Source organism: Zootoca vivipara, chromosome Z2 (genome assembly GCF_965207765.1).
Source record: "Zootoca vivipara chromosome Z2, rZooViv2.hap1.1, whole genome shotgun sequence".
NCBI lineage: Eukaryota > Metazoa > Chordata > Lepidosauria > Squamata > Lacertidae > Zootoca > Zootoca vivipara.
In genome coordinates, this window is record NC_142585.1 from 38,507,545 (window position 1) to 38,529,685 (window position 22,141).

Genomic DNA, 22,141 nt, shown 5'->3' on the forward strand with positions numbered 1-22,141 from the left:
GAAAGGTAGGCTTGCTGTCCTAGGATACTTGGGTGAGCACCTTCTTTCAGTCCAATCAACTTCAGAAGCATGGTGGTGGTGGTGACACCCTTTTCTGTGGCTGCTCCCATAGTGCAGGATTCCCTCCCAAGAAAGGTTAGACTGGTTCCCTCTTTGCTACCCTTATGCTGGCAGGCTAAGACCTTCCTGTTCAGAAAGGTCTTTGAAACTAAAGTGCAGGTGATGCAGGGCAAAGGGGATTTTAATTGCTAGTTCCATATGGGTTCTGATAAATTCTAATTATTATTTCTAACTAGTTTGGGTTTTATTCCTCTTTTTTTTGCAATGATGCTTTCAAATTTTGCGAGCCGCCTTAAATCCCAGCTTGGGAGAAACATGGGATATAAATGCATTAAATAAATAAATGATAGGTGAGGTGTGGCTTAGATGTGGAAAAAAGATAAGCTAACCCTAGCAAAAAATACAAAATGGTTATGTATGCAATCAAAACTGAAAGGGTGGTGGGGAGGGGACCTTGCTGTAGCATAATCAGAAGAAATGCCCCACCAGTTGACATGAGAAGGATTCCTAAAAAATGAGGATGGATGACAAACAAAAAAAATCAAGACCTGTCGAGTTTTCGCCTATTAGTGGCAGCCTCTTTTTCTGAACAGCAACTGTATCTGGTGAGTGAGTTTTTGCTCCACATCTGCTCTAGGAGCAAAGCAGCCCCCAAACTCAATCAATCACTATTGGTGGATCAGCATTCAATCTGCCCCACTCTGTCTCCGTTCTTTATTTGCCTGCCTGGATTTGTGCACGTCCCAAAGATTTACATTCTGCCCCTCCCGAGGATTGGAACTGCTGCCGAAGGCAGATTGAGTGGGGACTTCCAAAGCTGGTGTCGCGGGGAGGGGGGAGCCGTTCGTTAAATGGCAAAATTAAAACTTGTCAAATCACCGCTAAGTCGTTATGGCTTCCCGGTTAATTCGGGAGTCGGGAGCAGCTCTGACTGGGATATGGAGATGGAGAATGCACAGGTGCGGTCACCAGGAAAGAGAGAAATAGAAACAGAAATAAAATAAAGATACCCAACAGGGCCGTGCAAGATTATTAAATTCTCTCTGAACTAAGACAGCACAAAAATGTCATTATCTATCCCAGGTACGTGTTATGCTCTGTGCCACCCTTTATGCTTATTCTGAAGACAATGCTTCTCTCTCTCTCTCTCTCTCTCTCTCTCTCTCTCTCTCTCTCTCTCTCTCTCTCTCTCTCTCACACACACACACACACACACACACACACACACACCCCACCCTGCCAAAATAGGTAAATAAATAAATAAAATCTCATTTGCAATTATATTCTTGCAGCATGGCGTGAAGTTATTTCTTGGGCCTTTTTGGAAAGCTTCGAGTCCCCTGGAGCTCAAGGCATTCATTTCATTGGCTTTGGTGAGAGGAGCGAGTGTTTCAATATGTAGTTTTGTTCCTCAGGAAGCACTAGGGAGGCATTGCTTTATTGTCTCCTCTGCTGGCACGGACCCCGAGTGCATCTCTGGAGTTCTTCTCTGCAGATTACTGTGGCATCTGTTTTGGTTGAGTTCTCTTGCCTGAGTTGAAACCTTGTGCAATTCTGGGACTGTTCAGGATAACAACACAAGACTAGAGAGGAGGAGGAGGGCAGGAAACTGATGAGCGTTGTAGTTTAATTTGGCCAAGCTCCCCTTCTGCTACACAACACAGTGGCCCAGTGCAGGCTTAATCACCAACTCTGTGAAAACCTCCATTTACAAATTATGAACTAGCAGCTGGAACAGGCTCTCTCTCTCTCCCTCTCTGAAGAAAATTCCCTTCACCCTTCCCGCACCAACCATGGTTTCAAATTCAGTTATCACCAATGGTAAACAACCCTTAGTAATGATAACCAAGGTTTTCTTAAAACCATGGTTGGCAAATCCACTTCAGGCCAAACCATGGTTTACTGGGGAACCCAGTTAGTGTATTTGATGTTGGCAGTGTTGAACTTTTACTTTATTTAGAAGAGTTTATAAACCATTATATCTTTTTTTTTTAAAAAAATCCTTATGTGGTGTACAAAAATAATATAAAATTATTATTAATAAAACAGATTAAGTTGGTAAAAAAATTAAAAGAAATTTAGATGTAGGCTTGCTGAAATAACAATGTTTTCAGCAGGCAATATAGGGAGAGTATCTGCCTTTTTTGTAAAAAGAAGCTCAAGAATTCTTAACTTTTTGAAATATGGCAACCCTATTTTATCAACATGCAGGGGTTTTATTCCCCCCTCCCTTGTAGCACTCCCCAGTTTTTCTCCTCGCTCTCTCATAACACTAGAACTTGTGGACATCATAGCTGCCAAGTTTTCCCTTTTCTCGCGAGGAAGCCTATTCAGCATAAGGGAAAATCCCTTAAAAAAGGGGATAACTTGGCAGCTATGGTGGACATCCAGTGCATAGCTGCCAAGTTATCCCTTTTTTAAGGGATTTTCCCTTATGCTGAATAGGCTTCCTCGCGAGAAAAGGGAAAACTTGGCAGCTATGATCCAGTGAAGCTGAATGTTGGAAGATTCAGGATGATAAAAGAAATGACTTCACACAGAACACACTCCCACAGGAGGCAATGATGGCCACCAACTTAGATGCCTTTAAAAGAAAACTACCGTAGATAAGTAAAGGCTATCATAGCTACTAGCAATGATGGCTATGCTCCGCCTCCCTAGTTGGAGGCAGCAACGCTTCTGGATGCCAGTTGCTGGAAATGGCAGGGGGAGAGGGTGCTGCTGCTGTGCTTGGGTCCTGCTCAAGGGTTTCCTACCAAGGCATCTGGCTGGCCACTGAGAATAGGATGCTGGACTAGATAGACCATTGGCATGAATCAGCAAGCTCTTAATCTTATATAAGTAGAGAGGCCTTATCCAGCCACACAGTAGTGTATCACACGCCAAACAGTGGTCGGAATAGCCAACCACTAGGAGCCAATTCAAATATTGATGAGGGCACCTTAGAGAAGGAGAGAGGAAGGGAGGAGAGAGAGCTGACATACTTTACTAGCTAAGAGATTGAGGTATGAACTCTTGGCCTCTCATCTGTAATATAGGGATAGCAATGCTGGACCTAACCCATAAATCTGGATTACTGAACCACATACGTATGCAGATGCATCCATTTTAGAATGCCAATGCCTACCTCTATCAGAATGTGAGTGAGAGGGCAAGGTTAATCTCCAACTAATTTTGGTTTTTGTCAGTTACACCCCGACCTTTCTGTGATTGAAAGTTAAACATTAACCAGCTTAAAAACAAAAAAATAAGGGTTGTAGTCAATGTTGATCCTAGTCAAAGAAGACCCACAGAAATAAATGGACAGAGCTAATTTCGTCAATTGGTTTCAGCTGAGTAAAGGTAAAGGAAGCCTGACCATTAAGTCCAGTCGCAGACGACTCTGGGGTTGTGGCACTCATCTTGCTTTACTGGCCGAGGGAGCCAACGTTTGTCTGCAGTTTTTCCGGGTCATGTGGCCAGCATGACTAAGCTGCTTCTGGCGCAACGGAACACCAAAACCAGAGCAGTGCATGGAAACACCGTTTACCTTCCCGCCGGAGCAGTACCTATTTATCTACTTGCACTTTTTTGGCATGCTTTCAAACTGCTAGGTTGGCAGGAGCTGGGACCGAGCAACGGGAGCTCAGCCCGTCATGGGGATTCAAACCGCCGACCTTCCGACTGGCAAGCCCAAGAGGCTCAGTGGTTTAGACCACAGTGCCACCAGTGTCCCTTTCAGCTGAGCAGATGTATATAAATTAATGTACCTGAGTTAGTCACATTCATGAGTTTCCATTAGTCTACTCTATGTAGGACTAACATTGGATGAAACCCATAAGAATTATAGCCAATATTAATTAGAGTAGAGCCACTGAAATTAAAGGACAAGACTAACAAGTTTCTATAGGTCTAATCCATTTTTTTCCTGATCAACATGACCTCATCAGTTGCTTTGAGCTTTTTCGTTTACATGTATTTCTGCAAACACAAGCAAATGAAACAAAATTACAAACGAAAACCCAACAACACTGTGTGTGTGTGTGTGCGTAAAACGTATTCTTTTTACCTGAATAAGATGTGTTCCTTTCCTTCCACTGCACATTCTTGCATTTTATCTGATTTTGCCTCTCTTTCCGAAGCCGTTCAAGTCTCTGAGCTTGAAAAAGAAATATTATGACGATAAGTTTGTCAATGAAAGTTTACTATAAACAAAAGACATAATTAACTACCTTTCTATGAATAAAGATGTTTTATGCTGCACATGTAGGGTGTGGGGGGGTAGGGGAGAAAAGACATAAAATTTTTAGAGGTGGCACCCCTGAAAAGCAAATACCAACAAAAACATGAAAATCTTCTTGATTTATAATTGAAATTAGAGGATATAAAACATTAATAGAGATCATAAAGATAGTATTAACATGGAAGAGAATAATAAAATGTGAAAACTTCTGTGATTAATATGACATTTCATTATATAAATCATTAATAACGGTCTTAAAGGAATTTTAATGCACAAATGAACTGAAGTGAATATTACATTACAGGAATAAAATTACTGTTATGAATTACTCTCCCCGTTTCAAAAATTAAAGATAAATGAACTCAGACTAGACTATTAAAGTTTTAAATATAAAATCCTTTATCTAAAAAAATCATGAAAATTATAAAATGTCAACGCTATATAAATTAGCATAGCTTTTTCTTCAGTGTGCTGAAACAGTTTATAGGTAGTAAAAATAAATGATTTGTATCTTCACAACATTAGTCAAATCTTAAAAAATGAATATCATTTTTCCTTCACATATTTTTGACTCCACATCCGAAAATAGGACACGCTCAAATAGGTGAAATATCAACACCCGGGAGACTGAGCCCTCCTCGCCTGCCTCAAACCCTCCTTATGGTTTTAAATGTCAGATTTATTTCAGGAGAGAGAGGGTGTTGGGGAATGTCAATTTAATAAGCAGGTAAAGAAGACTACCTCAAAAGGCAGAGACTAAATGGCACAGCACCTTACTGCAAATAAAGGTCCCGGGCACAGGAAACGAATTCTTCCTTTTTTCTTTTAAAGCAAGAGAAAGATGTAGACTAATTTACCAAAAGCATGCTTAGGAAGGCAATCCTGTGCATGTTTAGCAGGAACTACATACCCTCTGAAATAAGCAAGGTGGATGGGCTTTGATTTAATCTATTTGGATAATTTTTAAAGTAGCGGTTTACAAGACACTAAGTGCAAACAAAGCTAGAAAACACCCCTCATAAAAAAATTATAAAAACTGGAAACAAAACCACCAATAAGTGGTTTGTTTGTTTTAATTACAGAATATAAATACAGCAGCAACTCATAGTAACTCTGTAACCTTGAATAATTGGAACTGCTGCAGGTCTGCAGATATTGTTGCTAGTTCAGTGTGCTGAGTTCAGTGTGGTGTTCTGTAATATGTTTTAAATTTGCAAACTGCCTTTGCCCTGTATCTGCCTGGCAAAGGGCAGTACAGAAACCCCTAAATTATTAGGATAGAATCAATCTAACCAATCTATTTCAGGCCCCAGCAATAAATAAATTTAAGAAAGCTCCAAAAATTGGATGCACATGTACAAAGCATTTAAAAAAAAACCCAAACAATAACAATATTCCTCCCACTCTGCTCTGCTCTCCCCTTCTTCCCGCCCTGGGCGGCCCTGCCCTCCGTCTGCACCTCAGAGTTAGTGTGTTACACAGAGCCGGGCCTCTCCTCCTTGCCCGCTCTCCAGCAGCCGCTGCAAGCTGCCTAAGGGAGGAGGCAGGCAGCGGCAGCCATGGAGAGGCAACGGGGTGCTCCCTTGCAGCCACCACTGCCACTGCTATTGCTTCAAACAAGCACTGGCTCATCTTCCTGAGCTCGATGTCAGCACTGGCAGGGAAAATAGAGACATTCCGGGATCAAATCAGAACCCAGGATGTTTTTCATAATTCTGGGGCTGTCCCTGGAAAATAGGGACACTTGAAAGGTATGGTAGTCCTAACCCAATAAAAGTACCATGAGTGCCAGCACAACCTAGGTGTTGTTGGTATTCTTTACCAGTGTGTGCAATCACTTTTAAAAAAGATCACATTGAATGAAGGCAAATTTTGCCTTTGTGCTAGTTTCTAGTTTCTGCACACACTTCTCTATCCTCCACCCAGGCAAGGAAGAGAGAGGCATTTTCATTGTTCAATGGCACATTCCAGCCAGGCAAAAACAAACACACACACACAACCCTCAAGGAGCATGTGAAGAAGAGCTTATCAGGGATGTAGCCTGGACAGGGCTGGATTAACCATTAAGCAAAATAAACTTGTGGTTAGGGCCTCAAGGGAATTCTCATTGCTGGATTTTTAACATTAATAGTCACAAATTGATCAGCTGAGCGTTCGTTTTCTTGGCTGAAGTATATTAAAAATTCCAACAGAATAATAATTATTATTATTATTTATAACCCGCCCATCTGGCTGGGTTTCCCCAGCCCCTCTGGGTGGCTTCCAACAGAACATTAAAATACAATAATCTATTAAACATTAAAAGCTTCCCTAAACAGGGCTGCCTTCAGATGTCTCCTAAAATTCTGGTAGTTTTTTCCCTCTTTGACATCTGGTGGGAGGGCGTTCCACAGGGCGGGTGCCACTACCGAGAAGGCCCTCTACCTGGTTCCCTGTAACTTGGCTTCTCGCAGCGAGGGAACTGCCAGAAGGCCCTCAGCACTGGACCTCAGTGTCCGGACAGAACAAGTATACTGGACCGAGGCCAACAACTATGCAACAAGGTAGGCTGAATGCCTTATCTCTACTAAGTATAGAAGTAGATGTGTTACTTAAGATTGGTTTTGAGGATCTGATCAAAGACTTTGCAACTGGGAAGAGTAGAAGAAAAATAAATTGGAAGTATACAAAAATTAAAATTATTTTCCATCTTACTGTAGGTTTTGTTGCATTTGAAAAATAAAAGTTTATTTTGCGGTTTATTTTTTATATTTTGAATTAAATATATATGGGGGCACCAAAATCTTTTAAGGTTTTGGACCTCTAAATGTCTTAATTGAGTCTAAGTGAGGAAAGAAAAAAGAAAACATTCATGGCATTTCCTACTTTATACTGTGTTGGGTAGAATCAGTTTTCAGTCAAGTGAATTATTTACTCAGCCAAAAATGGAATCACCTAAACAAAATGGACAGAGGTGATCTTCGGTTATCCTAGTTATACTTCAATCTAAAGCATTAAAACATCAGCTTCAATGACAGCTTAGGTATTTTCTTCCCTTATTCCTCTAGATAAAAATTGTGCTACATTACTTATTTCAGCAAAATGTGCTTCTGAGCTCTAGGTGGTGTTGTATTACCTCACAAACCCAAGAATTTAGATCATTTGGTCTCTTGTAAGAAACACAGAACTATGTTCCCCCTGCAAATACATGGGTGGTGAAGCTGGTTTGTTTAAAAAAAGCAAGAGTTTAGGTAAACCACAGCTTAGGGTTTCAAAATAGGTCACTACACCTTTTCTTCAAAACACTGCAGCAGCAGCAACAACCCATAGGCACAATTTCAGTTTTTATGTTTTAAAGCTTTGTTTCATTTTTAATGGACTCCTGTTATATTTGATACCATGTACTGACTTTCTGCTCTGTGATTTTATGATTGCAATTCATATGAACTGCTTAGAATAGTGGTAACAAATTAACTAAGTACATACAGCATACCACTTATTTTTCTTTTGAAAATTTTGGTATGTCTATGGTAGTTTTTCTTATCTGACAGACCCCTGGATGGATTACGTGGACCCCTTGTAGTCTTCAGACCACCAACTGCGAACCACAGGCTTAGAGATTTTGTAATATTAAGAAGTATAGGTTATTACTATGAATGGAAATGAAATAAATGATCATTTCAGATACTTTGATCATTCCAGGATTTTAACCACCATATACTGTAGTCATTCTCATAATACTGGAGCTTGCAGGCATCCCATGCTCTTGAGGGGTGGGTAATTTCAAACAGACAAAATACTGTACATAGCTAAACTAGGGAAATTCACTCTCACAAGATATGATACAATTTGTGGGAGCAAATTACTATTATAGGGTTTAACTATGGCCGCCAGATGGCTGCCAACCTGGATGGCTTTAAAAGCGGATGGGACAATTCAAGGAGAATACAGCTGCCAGGATGGCCAACATGGTGGTGCCCTCCAGATGTTGTTGAACCACAGTTCCCATCACAGTCCAGCAGTGTCCAGCAAGGGCACCATATCGGCTACTTGATGGCTGCATTCCAGCCAGTATCCAAGCCAGTTATGTAGCAACTGGGGAAGAGTATTACTGCCCTTTTGCCGTGCCTGTGGGCCCTTTTGCCGTGCCACAATGGTAGGCCATTGTGAGGACAGAGTGCTAGATGACAACCCTTTGGTTTGATTCAGCAGGGTTCTTAATGTTTACACGGGGCAACTGCACAGAAGCAAGTGTTCCAGGTTCTATAGTCCTGGTAAGGTCAGACTCTATATCCATCCAGCCAAGTAGAATCTATTCTCTGGCCGGCTGTCAACAGCACTCGAAGGTCTCAGCTAGAGGTGTTTCCCATTACCTAATGCATGATCCTTTTACCTGGGAAATGGAATGGATTGAACCTGTGGCCTTCTAGATGGAAAACTGGTGCTCTATCACCGAGCTACAATTATTTATTGATAAATAAATAAATATACTTGTATACTGCAAATTTCAGAAACAATATCAAAAAAGTCTACAACAACTACACATATAATGAAAGAAAAAACACATATAAATTTAAAATCAGAGTCCACCAGCTATTACAGAAGATGTATTGTTTGCATAACATGCCTGGTGGCAGAGAAGAATTATCAGCAAATGTTTAAAAGTTAAAGCAGAATATGTATGCTGAATTTCTATCAGCAGAATGTTCCCAAGGACAGGACCGATGACACTGGTTTTGTGTCGATGTCAAGTCTCACCAATTCAGGAAGATGACAAACGATGCTCAGTGACTGAGCTGGGATACAAAGGTTTTAGTGGCCTCAGAGATAACCTGGACCTAAACTGTTCAGGACTTTGTAAAAGAATATAATGACTCTGAACTTGGCTCAGTAGACAGACAGCCATTATATATGTTTTAAGAATAGTGTCACATGTTGTCAGCCATGTGCCCCCACCAGCAGTCTGGTCACTGGCTGAAACTTCTGGAACAGGTCCGAGGGCAGTCCCACAGAGAGTGCATTGCAGTAATCATTGTGTTTTAGTGGTCAGGTTACATGATGCCTCCTATACTGGGATCCCTCTATAAACCACGAAATTCCTAGCTGAAGCCACCAGATTTCCCAAGATGATCCCACTCACCTGTATTTGATCGCCTTCTAATACCAAAGTCCCAACTTGAGGTAATGTCGACCGACTGGGAGTATACGTAACCCTGAGACTCGCCATTGCTGCCCTGCGTTTCTGAGCTGCTGTCGCCATTGGCCGAAGTGGGCTGGAATTTCTCCAGGTCAACATCGTGGTCAATCAGGACCAGTTCACACATCCCTGTGTCATCGCTGGTCACATGTGACTGTCGGATGTGAGCCAGGATAATGGTTGGATTGTCCAAGAAAGCCATCCTGCATCCCAAGGTCTTCCGCCTTCTACTATCTTCTTTGCTCCATGCTGAATTGCAAACTTTTCTACCTGGGAAACACAGCACGCACCACACACACACACACACACACACACACAGAACTTTAGAGAAAACCAAGGAATATGCCCAGGGTTATAACATAAGAAGAGCCCTTCTGGATCAGACTAAAAGTCCATCTACAACCAGCATCCTGTTCTGGTAGTGGCGAACTAGGCACCTACAGGAAGCCACAAGCAGGACCTGGGTGGAACAGCAATCTCCCCACTTGTGATTCCCAGCAAGATTATGGAGGTAGAACACAGCTACTGTGGCTGTTCACACCATCCTCTGTGAGTTTGCCAAATCTCCTTTTAAAGCCATCCATGTACATTGGTGGCCATTATTATATCTTGTGGGAGCAAATTCCATAGTTTAACTTTGCATGAAGAAGTGATTTCTCGTGTCACTCCTGAATCCTTTAACATTCAACTTTGTTAGATGGTTCCAATTTCTAGCATTATGAGTGGAAGAAAAACCTTTTCTTTATCCATTTTCTCCATACTGTGCATTATTTGATATACCTCCACCACATCACCTCTTACTCGCTTGTTTTTCTAAACTAAAAATTCCTCAATGTTGCAGCTGTTCCTCCTGGGGGAGTTGCTCCAACTCCTTAATCATGTTGGTTGCCCTCTTTTGAAACTTTTCCAGCCCTGCAATATCCTTTTCAAGGTGTGGTAACACAGGTGCATGATGCAGTCAGACCATTGGGTCCACCTAGCTCAGTACTGCTAACACTGACTGGCAGCAGCTCTCTAGTACAGACAGGGAACAGAAAAGAAAGAGAAAGAGAGCTGCCACAAAAAACCCCAACCTGACACTCACTCAACACTTGCCAGCCTGGCACCCAAACCTCACACTGTGTTTTCAACTTGCTACCCAGGAATCTTCTCTCTCCCTTGCCTCTTTCCAAGCTCCACTGTTCACACCATCTGCTCCCACCTTCCATGACTTATTGCTGGCACCGAAACCATGAGTGAGAGAAAGAGGAAGAAAAGCCTGCTAGTGCAGTGACAAACTCAGCAATATTTCTTCATCCACCAAAGACTCCCCTGAAGAAGGAAAGCAATCCCCAATCCTCCATGCATGCTCTGCCTAATTAGGTCCAGAAATGAAGGAGTTGTGATTCAATAAGCTTTTCCTTCCCAAAATCTGAATGTGCACTCTAGCTTCCCTCGCTCAGTGGAAGGGGCTTTAATTTAAAGAGAAGGATGGTGTCCCAGGGCAGATTCGATAGCTCTCACAGATGTTTAATGTCAGGCCTGGAAGACTCTCAGGGCTATCCACAGCACATGTGTTCAATTGGAGTTGTAGCACTTTAACACATTTGGAGACCCATCCCATCCCATGCATTAAAAGCTGAAAAGGGTTATGCCAGGTAGAGCCTGGCTGCTGGATCAGGCTAAAGGCCCATGTATTCCAGCATCCTCTCACAGTGGCCCACTAGAGGCTATTCAGAAGCGCATAGGCAGGATCTGAGCACAACAGTGCTCTCCACACTTTAGAGGAGGAAGAACATAAGAAGACACCTACTGTATCAGGCCAATGGCAAATCTAGTCCAGTATCCCGGTCTCAACAGTGGCCAACCAGATACTGTTGGGAAGCTCACAAGCCAGATGGATGTCTCAGTTCCTGGGAGGGCTCACAGGGTTGGCTGTGTATGCCCGTGGTTCTACAGGGGTACAGAATCACAAAAATGCAGAATGTGGTGCTGGATGGAGAACTCAGCTTCTTGAGAATATCAAAGCTCTTTCCTCTCCCAAGGTTCTAGACCTGATGATCACAAACATGTATGCCTGTGAGTCTGTACCCTGAAGTGTCAGTAGCCAGTCGGGTACTGACGATTTCCAGTCATTGAGGGACTAGAGCTCCCATGCTCTTAATTGCTCCTTGGCCCCTTCACACAATTAGCCAGGCTAGAACAAAACATTACCCTAAGCTATAAAAAATGCAGCATTATACAAAATACAAAGGGGGGGGGTTCAAGTTATTTAGAAACTGTGGGGGAAAATGCCAAAAATTAAAATCATACACCCAGAATGGCTAGGATACACAATTACACATACACAATGTAACAATACATCTACAGCAATGCTCCCTATCTCCCAATCCTCACACTTATAAATCAATCCCTGTGTTTGCAGAAAGAGGAAATAATTCTATGAAAAGATACTGAAAATGAAAGAACTTCGGCTCCGCTGAGATACACACTTTGTCAACGAAGCAAGCAACTTATAAATTGAGCAGTTGTAAAAATGGAAGCAGTGGCGTGTGTGTGGAAGAGAGACAGTAGAAAGCAGGCTCATTCTGGGGACTGCAAAGCCACACACCATTTCCCTCCTGGTCCACCTAAATCCCCCAGAGACCCAAGTGCCTAGCAAACCCCTGCTGGACCTGGCAAACCTAGCACTGTGACTACAGCATGAATATTTGTATTAAGTGGATGAAAGCTATTGAAATCACCTTATTTCAAGGGTGACAAGCCTACTCTATAGACAGACACCAGAGCCGTTCAAGTAGAAAAGCTGAATTGGATTTTTACAGACTCACAGGCTCTTCACTGTCTCCTCCCGATTTGGAAGAGGAAGGAAGAGGAATAGCTGTTTATCAATGAAAGTGTGTGTTTTGTTTTTAATGGCGACAAGCCTAGTTCAGACGTAACAGCAAACCACAGTTTGTCCTTAAAAGCATTAGCTGATACCAGTCGTCGGCTCACATGCAAGGGGTGGAGCTTTAAAGAGCCTTTTCCTATCTTGCTCCTTGTTTTGCCTGATTTTGGAGAAGCTTTAGATTGTAAAAGAAGCAGTTCATTAACAATCCAGGGTACCAAACCAGGATCAGAATGCAGCATTTCCTATTAACTCCATGCTATTTTTTTAAAAAAGTTAGAACCCTTTAAAATAAAGGAATTGTTTCAGGCAAATCATTATTGTAAGAGCTGTCCTGCAGTATCAGAATGAGGAATTACCTACTCTAGCATTCCATTGCCAATAATGACCAGCCAGATGCTTCTGCAGAGCTTTCCAAGTGTGGCATGAAGGCAAATGTCTCATTGGCTGTTTGGCATTAATAATAATAATAATAATAATAATAATAATAATAATAATAATAATAATAATATATACCCCGCCCATCTGGCTGGGCTCCCCCCGCCACTCTGGGCGGCTTCCAACAAACATTAAAATAAATCAAATATCACAGGTTAAAAACTTCCCTAAACAAGGCTGCCTTTAGGTATTTTCTAAATGTCAGGTAGTTGTTTATCTCTCTGACCTCTGATGGGAGGGTGTTCCACAGGGCGGGTGCCACTACCGAGAAGACCCTCTGCCTGGTTCCCTGTAGTTTGCTTCTCGCAGTGAGGTAACCGCCAGAAGGCCCTCGACGCTGGACCTCAGTGTCCGGGCAGAACGATGGGGGTGGAGACACTCCTTCAGGTATACTGGACCAAGGCAGTTTAGAGCTTTAAAGGTCAGCACCAATACTTTGAATTGTGCTCGGAAACGTTCTGGGAGCCAATGTAAGTCTTCCTGTCCCCCACAAACAGTACTTCTGTCTTGTCAGGATTCAATCTCAATCCGTTAGCCGCCATCCATCCTCCAACTGCCTCCAGCCACTCACACAGGACCTTCACCGCCTTCACTGGTTCTGAATGAAAGAGAGGTAGAGCTGGGCATCATCTGCATACTGATGAACACCCAGCCCAAACCCCCTAATGATCTCTCCCAGCGGCTGCATGTAGATGTTAAAAAGCATGGGGGAGAGCACAGAACCTTGAGGCACCCCACAAGTGAGAGCCCAGGGGTCCAAACACTCATCCCCCACCACCACTTTCTGAACATGGCCCAGGAGGAAGGAGCGGAACCACTGTATGACAGTGCCCCCAGCTCCCAACCCCTCTAGACGGTCCAGAAGGATGTTATGGTCATAAGTATGTTCCCTTTGAACATGCACGTTCCACCTAACTACTGTGGACAATGACTATGCATAGCTACAATGACTATGTTCAGCCTCCACTGTGGGAAGCAGTTACCCTCTAAACACAAGTTGCTGGGAATCACAAGTGCGGAGAGTGCATCTGGTTGGCCACTGTGAGAAAAGGATGCTGGAATGGATGGGAATAACTTTTTGAAAGTAAGAGCTGTTTGACAGTGGAAAAGACTACCTTGGAAGGTGGCGGACTTTCCTTCCTTGGAGGTTTTAAGCAGACACTGCATGGCCAACAGTTATGGAAGCTTTAGTTGAGTTTCTTGCATTGCAGGGGGTTGGGCTAGATGACCCTTGGGTGCCCTTCCAACTCTACAATTCTTTGATTATATGACAAACAATGGTGGCACATCAGCCATAAGCAGTCCGACCACCGCATTTTGCACCAGCTGGATCTTCTGGAGCCATTCCAATGGCAGTCTCACATAGGGTGCATTACAGTAATCCAGCCTTGAGGTTACCAATGCATGGACTGCATTAGTCAGACCTCCTCCACCAGGTTTCCACCATAACGATGATAGTAGACGGGCAGCAAGTGCAGATGCTTTAACAATGGTGTCACATATTGTGACTTAGTGAAAGGCAAAGAGGCAGCTTTCTATCTTTGCCAACTCCCTTCCAAATCACCAGCCCTAATAATAAAGAATGCAAGACACTTTTTTAAAAAGAAAAAAACCTGTGAAAAAAATAAGGATGGAAGAAATCAGGTATAATGAAAAGGATTGGAAGTACCACGTTTAATCTGGATGTAACATTCTGGAAGTGTTTTTGTCTTTTTTCTTTTCTTTCTTTCTTTATTCTTATGTGTATGAGTTAAAATGTATGTGAATTCTTTTAAAATATATTTTCGTACCTTTGAGTACTTTTAAATTATTTTCAATAAAGAATATATTTTTAAAAAAGAAAAGAATGCAGGACACTTAAGTTAACCGTTCACATCAATGTGGCCTGAGAAGCTATGTCCAGCCAGCACAAGCAGGCAGCCCTCCCTGTGTTGCCATTTTGAGAGAAGAGATTTTGGGGGGGGGGGGGAGAGAAGGCGATACCTGCTTAGCTTTTGCCGGCACTGAGAACTTCAATAAAGTCTAAAGCACCTCAAAGGCCAGGAATGGGGAAAATAAAACAAAACAAACCGCCAAACTCCCTATCAAAAATTACTGCTGCCCCATCAATATGTCATATAAATGCTGGTATGTTAATTGTGTATTTATAAGATTGTTAATGGTTAGTTAATTTACCTCCCACACTATTATTGTACTTGAAAATGATTTAATGTCTGCCGAGGGAGTTAACAACATGTTAACGGCAGATGCAGCAGCTTATTTATTTATATATCTTAATCTTTCCATGCTGAACCCTGACTTCGGGATGCTTAACTGCTCTGGGCTTCCTTGCGAGGTTTCTCACAAATAGCTTGGTTTTCTTTCAGCTGCAAGGGAGTCAAGGGGGACAAAAACAAAACTATTCAGCTTTGATAGTCAGATGGATATGCAGCCCACCTCTGCTTACCAGATGTTTGGGACAAAACAAACAGAATATGTCCATCAACCTATGGGACTGCCTCCCCTCACATATCCCTGCCTGGCAACTGTGCTCTCCAGGTGGGGCATTGTTAGAACCACATGCCCCCAAAGTGGTTTTAGTTTCCAAGCTCAGTTCAAAATGCTGGTTTTGACCTATAAAGTCTTAAGTGGTTCAAGACTCTGGGACCCCACACAAATTGACAATGACCCTGCAATCATGATCTAGAACACTTCTTCGTGTGACCCCTCTATGGGAGGTCCCCTAGGGCGCCAAAATGGAGGGGGCGCTGGCCAGCCGCCCGCCGCCTCCACTGCGCCTGTCACCTGTTGAGCGACTTCAGGCCACTATCCTGAGGGGCGTGCTTGCCTCCAGAGAGCGGCCTGAAGCCGCTCAACAGGCACAGCTGACAGGTGCAGTGGAGGCGGCCCCAGGATCGCGCTCCCTGCGTGAAGCTCTGGAGGCACGCGGGGAGCGCGAGCCTGGGGCCACCTCGCCGCGCCTCTCTGCTGTTCAGCGGAGGCGGCCCCAGGCTCCCCACGCGAAGCACAAGCCTGGGGCTGCCTCCACTGCGCCTGTCAGCTGTGCCTGTTGAGTGGCTTCAGGCCACTATCCCGAGGCGCGCATGTGCATGCCTCCGGAGAGAGGCCTGAAGCCGCTCAACAGGCACCGCTGACATGCGCAGTGGAGGCGGCCCCAGGCTCGCGCTCCCCACACTAAGCTCCGGAGGCGCATGGGGAGCACGAACCTGGGACCACCTCACCGCGCCTCTCAGCTGCTTTTTATTTTATTTTCCTATTTTCTATTTTTTCCTTTTTTCTATTTTCTATTTTTTCTATTTAATTTTTATGAATGGGGGGCGGGGTGCCAGAAGGTGATCTCGCCTAGGGCGCAAAAAACCCTAGCACCGGCCCTGCCTGCACGTAGAATGCTCTCCCCAGGGAGGCACACCTGGTACCATCTTCATTCAGCTTTAGGCAACAAGCAAATACTTTTCTCTTTCCCCAGGATTATGGCTCTTAATTTGAAGGGTGGCATTGAGATCTTTTTATTTCATTTAGCTGTGGTTTTTAGCCTTTTTTCTGTATTGCTGTGATTTCAGACTTTCATTGTGGTTTTTACTGGTTTTAATGTAAGTCATTTTAGGTTACTTTGGAAGAAATCTGACTAACAAATATAGTTAATAGTAATAGCAATAACAGAGACAGGGCTTTTAGTGTTGCAGCTGTAGCCTTCTAGAATTACTTATGAACTAAAAATAGACAAGGGCCTAGCGTCTTGATATTTAGGAGGCTATTGAGCACATTTTTTTCTGTTTGCTTAAGAAAGCTTTCCCTGAAGTGTGACCCAGTCATTTTATGGAATAATAACTGTTCAACTGTATATATGGTTTTGTTGTCTTTAGTTAACTGAGCCTATGGTGGGTTTTTTGTATTTTATCTTTACATATTGCAGGGGTAATATTTGGTTATGAAGTGGTTTATAAATCTGCGAATTACTAAATAACTAAATCATGCCCTGCCTCGTGGTGCCTTGGCTATGTTGTCTGATACAAAGCCAGGCTAGTTTGGTCTGACCCAGTATGGTAGCCCTTTTATTTTTATTTTGGAGCTTTCATCAAACAAAAGCTTTGATATTTAAGCACTGGGAGGGGAAGTGATCCATAGCACCTATGATAGTAACAATAATAAAAATATTAACAGCCCTGCCTGAACCTACGTTGCACCAGCAATTTGTTTTTTGGGGGGGAATGGAAGTTATCAATGACTGCATCATAATTATACTGGTGTTGCAGGTGGACACAATCAAAAGCTGGTTGACTACAAACAGTAAATTGGAATCTGAAAAATAATTCCTTTCCTCCCTTAATTTCTCTTCAAACTGTAGCCTCTAGTTCCACATGTTCAGAGAAAGTAAATCTGGATCCAGCTGTATCTGCTGGGTCATTAGTAAAGAATGGCTCCCCATTATATTTTTTGTGGGGAGGGATATGTACTTTTCTGTATACATGCATCGGTTTTGAAAGAAGTGTCGCATGAGCACAACACAATTATCACAATCTCAAAAATACAGCAGGCAAGGAGAACAAAACAAGATTATGTAAGTGAAAGGGTACCAATTCTGGATGCGGAACACCACCTTTTAAATAAAGGTTTGTGGTTTTAAACCAGTGCCTTCAGTGTTAATCACATGACCAAGAGTGAATACAAAACATATTGGCAGGGGAAGAGCAGCAGTAGTGTGATAATGCTAAGCAATGGTTTGTTTAGCTTAACTATGGTTTGTCTGAACAGTCAAGCACAGCCCAGCAGACTAATGAAGCTTTGTTTTCTACCAGCAAACCACAATGTGGAACTATGGTTTATTATTGGCTTGTGAATCATGACAAGCTTTAAGCTATAACTTAGTGCTAGTATCTCTAAAACCAACAGCACCCATCCTTGGTGCTCATGAAAGTACAACAACAGCATGAGGCAAGTGAGGCTGGAAAGCAAACAAACCTCGTTTGCACATTTGTGAGATGGCTCAAATCATGGTTTTAGTGTCACGTGTGAATGCAGTCAGTGGTTAAGAGCAAAGTAGCGCTGGGTGCAAATTTCACCTCACCGAGAGGCCTTCAGCAAGCCACTCTCTCTAGAAGTCTCAGTGCCTCCCCCCCATCTGAAATGTGGGGAGAATTTGACTGAGTTGTCGTAAGGACTACACAGAAACTAGCTCAGTTCAGCAACCAAATACAAGCTCTCTCCCTACACAGCCTGCTTTTTATACTTGTCTTTTGGCTTGGCTTGAGGACCAGTGGGAGTTGGGGCAAGAATTCCTTAATAAACAAAACACATGAATGCCTGGTTGTCAATCAGTACATATATAAAGCTGAAAATGTAGCACTGGCTATTAGAACATGGGTGGTAAGATAGGAATATCTCCCTGTCAAGAATCATCCACTCCGCAAAAGCTGATATTCAGTGGTAGACCCCGTCAGATGCTGGAAGGAGTATGTCACTATCAATGACTAACAGCTATGAAGACTATTGGTGGTGTGTTTTCCTGCTGTTTTCTTAGGTTTTTTATGGTCTATTGGATGGCTTTGATTGAGATGCATTGCTATTTTGTCTGATTTTGTCCATGTTTCCAAATGTTATAAGCCACATGGAAATGCCTTATGTGTCAAACAACTAAACAACGAATGATTGCATAGTGGTGGTATAGTGGCTGGAGTATCAGATTAGAACCTGGGAGATCTGGGTTCAAATCCCTGCTTAGCCAAGAAGCTCACTAGGTGGCCTAGGGCTAGTCAGCATAACCTACCTCACATGGTTGCTGTGAGGATCAAATTGGGAGAAATAGTATCATGTATGCCACCTTGGACTCCTTGGAGGAAAGGTGAGAAATAAATATCAACAAAAATGTTTGTACTAGACAAGAATTCTCCATACCTGAGAGAGGTGAACAAAAGGGAGAAATGTAAACACAACAGAGCAAGGGATGAGACAAATTATGCAATTATAAGAACTAGTTACAGACTACCTACTTAAAATAACTGTTGAGCTTTCGCTTTATCCCATCAGACCACCGGTTCAGATAGACCAGTTCTGTCTACCAGAGCAGTGACTCTCAGGGGTTTCAGGGAGAGGAGGGTCTTTCTCAACCCTTTCCCCTAAGATGCTTTTTAACTGAAGATGCTATGACTTGAACCTGGGACATTCTCCATGCAAAACTGAGCTATGCCCCCTCACTATGTTCCAACTCCTACACATCTGAGAGACAGAGAAAGAAAGAAAGAAAGAAAGAAAGAAAGAAAGAAAGAAAGAAAGAAAGAAAGAAAGAAAGAAAGGGGGAGGGGGAGGAAGTCACCAATTTAATACATTTGTTTTAAAAGAAAACTTTTGAAAACAGCCTTAGAAATTGTAAGGCAGGAAAGAATGCCTGTGCATAGATGTCTTTCAAGAATAGAATTGTAATCTACCACTGAAGATATTGAAAGGAGGGGTTTGCCAATTGTGTTATTGAGCTAAATCTGATCATATAGTTGCATTGTATAATTCTGATTATATGGCTTAGCGCCCCCCCCCCAATATCCCTGGGATGTCTTGCTTAAAATGCTTTTTTCTTTGCCCCTCTCTGTGTGCCAAAGTGTAATGTAAGCAAAAGGAACAGGATGCCCAGCTTGCTATCAAGGCCGGATGGCTGGCCTTGTCTGACACTATCAGTCTGACGCATAGAACAGGCAAGATAGTCAAGGACTCAAGCCCCCCCCCCCCCACTCAAGGCTGCTTGGGGAGGCTACCGGGGTAGCATGAGTCAGCATGTGTTTACAAGAAGAACCGGACAGAGGAAGATCCTTATATGTACTTGTGACCCCCTTGTGTTTATGAGAAGGACAGGATACGGATTTTCCTTATGTGGATTTGTAACCCATGACCCCCTTGCGTGCGCACATTTACAGAGGAGGGGGAAGGAGCCCAAGAAGTGTATAAGAATGTTTGCAAATTTGTGTTTCTTTTCTCTTATCGTGAGCTGATCATCAAGAGTCTCTTTAAGAATTAAATTCTTTCTCTGGATTGAACCCTCGGTGTCTGTCTCTGTCCCAGCAGAGAATCTCTTGCTAGTTCAGGGACCCATAAATTTATTTGAACAGCTGTGGTTTGTTGACTGCCCAAAATCTACTTTTGCTGTCATAGGTGTACAGCCAACTAGTTAGTCAAACTGCAATGCTTTATTTATTGAGTTTGAGGATCAAGGAATAACACACAACCACCGGTATTATATCCCCCCCCCCCAAACACACACACACACACACCCCTACCTCTATTGCTTGTCCCCATCTTGTGGAAGCTTTGCTTGTCAATAAAGGAACTCCTCCTTAGATCAACAGAGTTATCCTCCCATCAATATTTTAAGCAAATAAATAAGTATTTGGCTTGGGGGGTGGGGGAGTGAGAAAATTGCAGCACTTATAAATTAGGCCAGACAAATCCGTTTCTCGACTCCCGCCTGCAAAGAGCATTCTATCAATATAGCGAAATGCTAATCTCCTAATTAACAACCTAATTAGGTAATTATGGCTTTGCAGAGGGACGCCTAAATGAAATATGACAACATGGTCACCTCTTTATATGGCACCTGTGGGCCTTTTCAGCTGTCACTGTGAAGAGTGCAATATCAATTGGAACAGATGACAAAGCAGTGTCATTTTTCATTCTGATATTGCACTGAACGGTACAGGATGGGAACAGTTTGCAAAGAGAGAGAGAGAGAGAGAGAATCTTGTCTGATTTAAATGTGTAGGAGGCAGCTTGCTTAATTATGTTTAAACCACCAAGAACAGGACGAAATTATGCATAGTGGCAGGACCGGATAAGGCATTGGGATATCACCATCACTACCACCACATTTGTATCCTGACCCGCTTTTTGAAGAGTGCATGGTGGCGTTTGTAGGATCCCCCACATTATGACCTCACAAATAACCTGCAAGGTAGGCTAGGCTGAAAGCCTCATGGCTGAGCAGGATAGAAGCCCAGGTCTCCCCATTCAAGTCCAGCTAGTACATCACAAAGGCTCACATTCACAACCCCATACAATACTTATTTTGATATTTACCATATATTCTGGCTGGTAACCTTCCTATTTACCAATTATATGTCATACTCATTAGACCAGGGGTTGCCAGCCTAGTGTCTGTAAAGGCTTTCCTGGGTTCCTCAGACTCTTAAGCTTTCATTTTATTTATTTTTTAAAAGTCAGCCTCTATCTCTCCCAGAAAGGAAGTTATGCGGCAAAATGTGCAGGTACTATATCTTCCAAGTGATTACTGTATAATGAGAGTGTGATATGGCCACCTTCTACATTCTTATTCATACTACAGAATGCTCTCTGTTGCTATTAGGTAGTAACACTATCAGTGTGTGTGTGTGTGTGTGTGAGAGAGAGAGAGAGAGAGAGAGAGAGAGAGAGAAATCAGTATCACACTAATTCATGATTTCCATAATCAAACCCAGCAGAAAATAGCTGACTTTCCATAGTAAACATAAAGTTGTCAGGCATGGTTGTCTCCTTTACTTCGTGTTATACCATGCTACGTATGGCAGCCATTTTGTGACTGGTATCCACAGCACTCTTCCAAAATTCAAAATGTGCCAACTTGTTCAAAAAAGCTTGGCAACACCTGCACAAGACTGACAGTCAAGGATCATGTAGTGAGCTTCAAGGGATTTGAATATATGAAGCTGCCTTACTGTTGTTATGCCCAATACAGTCTGCTCTGACTGGCAGTGACTCCCCACGTTCTTAGAAGAAACTAATCCAGAACGCAGCTGCCAGACTAGTGACTGGGAACAGCCGCCAGGACCATGTAACACCGGTCTTAAAGGATCTACATTGGCTTCCTGTACATTTCTGAGCACAATTCAAAGTGTTGGTGTTGACCTTGAAAGCCCTAAACAGCTTTGGCCCTGTATACCTGAAGTCTTCACCACCTAATTCATCCTGGACACCGAGATCTAGCTCTGAAAGCCTTCTGGTGGTTCCCTCACTGGGAAAAGTGAGGTTACAGGGAACTAGGCAGAGGGCCTTCTCGGTAGGAATGTCCTCCCATCAGATGTCAAGGAAATAAACAACTATCTGGCTTTTAGAAGACAGCTGAAGGCAACCCTGTTCAGGGAAGTTTTTAATGTTTGATGTCATATTGTGCTTTAATTTGTTTGAAGCTTCCCAGAGTGGCATCTGTAGGCAGATGGGCGGCATATGAATAATAAGTGATTATTATTTATTACTATAGTTTCCCCACAGGCATCTAGCTGACCACTATGAGAACAGGTTGCTGGACTAGATAGGCTGTTGGCCTGATCCAGCTGGCTCTTCTTACGTTCCCACCACCTGCTACTCAAGTTACTTTTAAGATGAAACACCAGGGATTGGT

At 42.9% G+C, this 22,141-nt stretch overlaps 1 protein-coding gene across 35 annotated transcripts in view; it reads right to left on the minus strand.

The window, feature by feature from the left end:
- MAPKAP1 (MAPK associated protein 1) overlaps positions 1-22,141 on the minus strand; it is a 204,625-nt gene that overhangs the window by 165,209 nt on the left and 17,275 nt on the right. For 16 of the 35 annotated variants that reach the window (XR_015948704.1, XR_015948703.1, XR_015948710.1 and 13 more), the window contains exons 2-3: positions 9,402-9,728; positions 4,109-4,198 (exon numbers count right to left, since the gene is read on the minus strand). Coding sequence is in view for 27 of the 35 variants with exons in the window: in XM_088664904.1 (XP_088521030.1) it covers positions 4,109-4,198; positions 9,402-9,728 (417 nt within the window). In the remaining 8 variants the exon portion in view is untranslated. Of the gene's footprint in view, positions 1-4,108; positions 4,199-9,401; positions 9,729-11,246; positions 11,391-12,991; positions 13,364-13,880; positions 14,335-22,141 lie in introns of those variants that run through there. The other 19 variants (XR_015948708.1, XM_088664910.1, XM_088664921.1 and 16 more) reach the window with 6 other exon arrangements.